At 43.3% G+C, this 6,403-nt stretch overlaps 1 protein-coding gene across 1 annotated transcript in view; it reads right to left on the bottom strand.

Annotated features, from left to right (window-relative positions):
• Window positions 1-2,442: 2,442 nt before the first annotated feature.
• LOC101565044 (cytochrome P450 2D16-like) overlaps window positions 2,443-6,403 on the bottom strand; it is a 39,587-nt gene continuing 35,626 nt past the window's right edge. The window contains exon 9 of the mRNA XM_023702651.1: window positions 2,443-2,636. Coding sequence (XP_023558419.1) covers window positions 2,458-2,636 — 179 coding nt within the window. The 3' untranslated portion in view covers window positions 2,443-2,457. The remainder of the gene's footprint in view (window positions 2,637-6,403) is intronic.

The following is a 6,403-nucleotide window of genomic DNA, read 5'->3' on the forward strand; positions in this document are numbered from 1 at the left end:
CTCAGTATTAAAGGCTCTTTTCAGTTCCAATTGGGCCTCTCTGGTTCCTATGCTGAGCTGACCCATAACGGCACCAATGGATAAAATGCTAGAAGTAATTTTATGTTAATAAGCACACAATGTATAAACTTCTAATCTAGGACAATAACAATATGACATGGGGTGGATAGAGATAGACTTTGATAGGTCCTGGAGCTAGTACAAATTCCTAAATTATTATGGTGGTTGTCTAATATGGCTGAAGGCCTTAAAACAACAGCTTATCTTCCCAGAGACCACTGCCCCCTTCTTCTCCAACACAGTCCAGGGTACAATTTCCTCTCATCTTTCCCACCACCCCAGGGAAGACCCCAATCAGCTCCTCAAATACCTCTAAACATCCCCCTCAAGCCCCACCCCTAATGATTCAGCTTTCACTGTCTCAGCCCCAAGGATCTACCTGACCCATCTGCCCTTAATCCTCTCCATGTCTTTGGAAGTCATAAAGGCTTCTTTGATCTTTCCTATCTCTTTACCGCAACTCTGAAAAACCTATCTGTTATGGTTTGTGTCTAGTTGTCCCTCCAAAGCCTCATTAGTCATGGGGTGAGGACTTCTAGAGTTTGTGTCAACTCATGATCCACTGGGATTATGTGTGATCCAAGGCTGGGATTATGGGTCTTAGTACTGCTGGGATTACCCATAGGTGGGTAAGTACTGGAAAGTACCCATAGGTGTGAGTACTTCCCCTACCCTGGGGCAGGTAATTTGCATTACAATGTAAGGTGGGAAGAGAAGCTAGCTGCTTGAGCTGCTGCTACCCCTCCCTTGCACTCTTGCTCTTTGCCACCGCCATGAAAGGTTGCCCTCTGCTATGTGCTGCTCTGCGTTGGACCCAGCTGAGTATGGACTGAAACCTCCAGTAACTGTGAGCTAAATAAACCTTTCCTTCCTTCATTTTGAGTGTCGGGTATTTGTCCCAGCAACGAGAGAAGAGTAACTAAGACACTATCAGTTATAGATATGAGCAGAGATTTTTGGAAACTACATAATTCTTATTACTCAAACTAGGTTTTATAAATATAAAATGTTGATTTTAACAAAGGTAACCAATGAGAAAATGGATAAAAATGTGAAAAAAAAGAAGTAACCAAAGTGAGTACAAAAATAGCCACAAAAGGAAAGAACATAGGAATGAAATAGTTAAAGGATAATATGTTCAGAAAACAAAGAGATAAAGGGTAGAAACATATCTTTTCTATCAGTAGATTTACATGTGCCCACATTAAAAAAAATGCATTTGCTAAAGGGTTGCACTATGCAGCTTGGACTTGTGATCCTCCTGTTTGAGAGAGGTAGCCACGGCTTTTCTAAAGTTAATCATTCCCTAATATGGACTCCCCATGACCCTCAGGATAGATAATGGGGCGAGTTCATAGGTAAAGTAGTCTAGGAGCTGGCCTCAGCTCTGGGGGTAAAACAAAACCTTTCTAAAGTTAATCATCCCCTGATATGGACTCCCCATGACCCTCAGGGTAGATTTGGGGTGAGTTCATAGGTAAAGGAGTCCAGGAGCTGGCCTCAGCTCAGTGGGTAAAATTAAAAACTTTACATGGCTTACTGGCCCCAGAGCTCTGGGTAGGTAGAGAGACAAAACCACAAGTCCACCTTGGCTAAGCTTTGCCAAGAGAGCTGTGCAACTTGAACAGCCATATCACCTCTGGTGCTCCTCTAGTCCCCGTGCACACCCAACTGAGATGGCCTCTCAAACCTTACAAGATCATGTACCAAAGGTCTTCTCCATTGGTGCTGGTGACACAAGGATTCCCAGAAGCGGGGTCAGCTGACCTTCATTGCCAGAGAGAGGCTTTCATTGGGTCCTTGAGGAGCTGTGAAAGGCTGTTCTGTAGCATCACCCAATGCCCTCCAAACACCCTTGCAACCTATCCAGCCTGGGGACCAAATGCTGATCAAGGGCTGGGAGGACGAACCCCTCTAGCACAGGGGGAGGGGGGGGCTATGCATAATAACCACAACCTCAGCTCTTAGAAGTTTCAGGGATTGTGCCTTGGATCTATGACCCTCACGGTCTCATCAACATGAGCCAGCACCCCACCAGGACCTGAGTTTATTTCCAAGAGAAAATCACTCACACTCAGCACCACCCTGACACCAATGGAGCTCACACTACTGGCTGGTGTTTGTGACCCACTCAGGAGACAGCCTTGGTTTCCCTAGGTGACATGGGCTGAGCTCCCACCTGCTGAGTATCAGTACACATATTTCTCTTGTTCTGGTGACAGTGATCAGGGTAGACGGAGAAGGCAAGGGATCACAGGTAGCTTTAGATGGGGGTGAAAGACATCATGTGGAATTTGAGTAAAAAGGGGTAAACACAGACACAGAGTGACAGGCATGAGATTGGTTTATTGTACATCAAGACATCCATGTACTGGACAACTAGGGGCCATGCTCATTCTAACGGGGCACAGCACAGAGCTGGTAGGGGGCTGGAGCCGCTAGGAAGAAAAATGAACCACGGTCACTGGGCTGGGGCTGCCCTTCAGGCACAGAGAAGCTAAAGTGCTGCAGCAGGCAGGTGAAGAAGAGGAAGAGCTCCATGCGGGCCAGGGGCTCCCCTGGGCAGATACGGGGACCTGCGGGCACAGACAGACTTCAGTCAGCCTGGGGCCTGGGCTCCTCCCCACCAAGGTGCCCAGGAATCAGACAGGAAAGCCTGGTCCAGTACAGTCACCTGCTGAGAAGGGCATGAAGGCCTCCTTTTTGAAACAAGAGAATGGTACATTGGTTGAAAAACCCAAATGTTCTACTGCTGACTAGAACATACTCATTTCAGAGGAAACAAACAAAGCAGCTGATATCAACAGCATGGGAAAAGGTATTCCATCCAACAGTCATCTGAAATGAGTCGAGGTGACAGTATCTGTGTCATAGATGCTAAGTTAAAGTGATTACAAGAGAAAGAGCTGCCATACACAGGTAAAAAAATCCAGTCCAGCCAAAATATATCATTTCAAACATGTAGTCACATACCCATCATGATGCTTCACCACTGAGGGACTGCATATACAACTGTCCTATAGGATAGTATCATACAGCAATGTGACAGTCATCTTAAGTTCTATGTTTAACACTATGAATGTCTGTAAAAAAAAAATGAATTGCCAAACCCATAGTTCCATGAATGCATCTACTTGCTAACTTCCAAATTAATGTAAAAACACTGGGAAAATTAAAGAGAAAAAGGGAGTATACTAGAGCAGTAGTTTGAGATTTCAATAATCCACTGTTAGTATTGGAATAAACAAGTAGAAATAGCACTATGATGGAAATTCAGGACTTGGACAACACTACTGGTAAGTGGGGCCTAACATGTAGATGGAGAAACACCACCCAGCAAATGCAGCGTGCTTCGTTTCCTCAAGTGCACATGAAACACTCTCTACGACCGACCAAGCAGTAATCCAAAAGCAATCTCAATCATTCTTAAAAATGGGACTCCCATGAAACTATTTTCTGCCCTCGTGGTAGAAGTATGAAACAGCAGAAGGAAAACTATAGATATGTGGAAACTATGCAGCATATTCTCAAATACCCAATGGGTCAAAGGTTAGAAAATAACTTGAGGAGGATGGGAAGAAAAACACTCTATACGGAAATACAGTGTATCCATCAAAAGTAGAAATCAGAGACAAAATGCACAACTGCCCATACTTGCATTAAAAATGAACAAAAAATATAGAACCAATAACTGAACTATAGACGTGAAAAACTAGAAAACTGAGAGCATGCCAATTGACTTTTTTTTTTTTTGTACAGGGGACCAAACTTCAGGCCTTGGGCTTGCCAGGCAGGCGCTTCTGTTGCCGAGCTATCTGTCCAGTTCTGACAAGCCCAAAGGCCGCAGAGGTAAGAAAATAAGTAAGGTTAGAACAGAGATAAAGGAAATAACTGGGTGTGGTAACCCAGGTTGGAGGATCAGACATGCGGATTGCAAGTTCAAGGATTATCAGGGCAATTTAGCATGGACTCATCTCAGAAAGGGTGTGCGGGAGTGCAGAGATGTAGCTCAGTGATTCCTGGATTCATCGCAGGAGGGTACACACATACAGACACACACACACACACACACACACACACACACACACACACACACACAGAGTCAAAGAGAATATAGACTAGGAACACAATAAATAAAATTCATGAAACTAAAATTGGTTCTTCATAAACATAAAGAAAATTGATGAACGCACTGCTGGGGGGGCATAAGAAGAAGAGAGGAAAGACAACAAAGATCAAATTTGAGAGGGGATATTCCTATATACTCCTACAGATTCTATCAAAATCAAAAGGTATCCAAGAGAGTGTATAAAGAATTCTATATTAAAAATGGGTAAATTGTTGGAGGCACAAATTGTATATAAACAGAAGCAGGAAGAAATAGGATCTCTGAGCAGATGTTACAGTCCTACGGAGACTGAGTTAGGTGAAAAATAATGTACTACCACAGAAAAGCCCAGGACCACAGGACATTGCTGGAAAAGTAGCTATCATTTAAAGTTGAACTAACACAAACACTTCTCAAGCTTTGCCAAAAAACAAAGACCAGAAAACACGTCCTAACTCAGTCTAAAGGCCAACATTGGTCTCTGATTCCAAGGACACACAGTACTGTATAAGAAAAAACCAAAGCCAGAACCTTGCAGACCACTATGCCTGATGGATACAGGTACAAAAATCTTCAAGGAAGTAATAGCTGACACTTAAAGGTGAATCAACAATTAGGGTTAGGTGGCTGGTGATTTAGTTCAGTGGCACAGCATTTGGCTGGAAAGCACGAGGTCCTGACTTTGATTCCCAGGAACTTTCCCCCAGAAAATTAATGTTACAGATGCAGCTGAGAGATAGAGGACCGCTAAGCATTCCTTAGTCTTTGGGAACTGTCCCTAACTTTACAAATATACATAAAGGTGTGTGGGTGTGTGTGCACCTAAAGGAATGTATACATATACACATACATGTGTGCATCATTGTTCACACGCTCACCTGGTAGAAATTATTCGTGGAGTGCCAGGATTCAACACATAAAATATGATCACTGCACTGCACCATGTTAACAGGGACAAAGGAATAAACCACCTGATCATCGCAAATGATGCAGAAAAAGCATTTATAGAACTTTTTTTTTTTTTTTTTTCCAGAACCAGGGATTGAACTCAGGACCTTGTGCTTGCCAAGGAAGTGCTTATTTTACTGAGCCATCTCCTTGGCTCTAGAAAAAGCATTTAACTTCATTCCACACACAGTCATGGAAATTAGCATGCACAAGCCCTGAGTTCAATCCCCACAACTGAAGGAAAACTACGGCCCCTCTGCCAGTGGACTTGATTGCACTTTGGCACACGCAGTGTATCAGTGAGTCACCCTCTCCTGACTGCCTGGCTGACTAGGAGCGATAGCTTCGGGCCACCACCCAGCATCCCAGACTGCGTCCCTTCACATACTGCTAGCTTCATAAAAGATCAAAGTTTAAAATTCTCAGGACTGATTCTACTGAGCACTATCACTTTTCTACCATAAAGTGCAAAGGTTATGTCAGATCACTGTAGGAGCTATGTATACAAAGTCCATTGATCAAAACTGTGGCACTGTGGTAAAGTAGGACACATACAGTGACAGAGATGCTTGGGAAAATCACCCTGGACAATGACGTGCCACATATCACCCTTTCAGTCAATGACAGGCCACATATGCAAAGTGCCTGAAGAATATAATAGAGCTTAAAAAACTTTAATGCCTGGTCATGGTGACCTCATATGATCATGTTACACTCAACTATGCTATGAGCACAGTAGCATACTGCACTGGTTGGGAGTCTAGGAGCGACAGGCTCTAGGATCAAGCCTCTAGGTCTCGCAGGCTGCACCACAGGCATCTGTACAAGTTCATGTTCTTGCTCAAGAAGGAAACTGTGCTCTCCAAAGATACCTCTGACATTCATCATTTCACTGAAAATGGTCCGGTGATAGTCAACCAGGCTGCCAACACCCTTCCATCGGTAGAGAAGTCTTTCAAGAAATGGTGCTGGGAAATCAACAGTGCTGGGAACTCAATGTATCCATGGATAGAAGAAAGAAGTGCAGTGCTTAGCTAGCATAACACATAGAGCATATCATTAGATAAATCAAACAACTGATGGCATGAGCTCACACTATAATACTTTATACAAGAAAAGAGGGCAAAAGCTTCACCAAGGTGAATTTGGCACTAATAATTTGGATAGGATACCAGTGGTATAGTCAAACAAAAAATAGATAGATTTGATTTGATTTGATTTGATTTGATTTGATTTGATTTGATTTGATTTTATTTTATTTATGTGGAACTGGGGATTGAACTCAGG

The sequence above is a fragment of the Octodon degus genome, unplaced genomic scaffold (assembly GCF_000260255.1).
Source record: "Octodon degus isolate 3935 unplaced genomic scaffold, OctDeg1.0 scaffold00156, whole genome shotgun sequence".
NCBI classification, from domain to species: Eukaryota; Metazoa; Chordata; class Mammalia; order Rodentia; family Octodontidae; genus Octodon; species Octodon degus.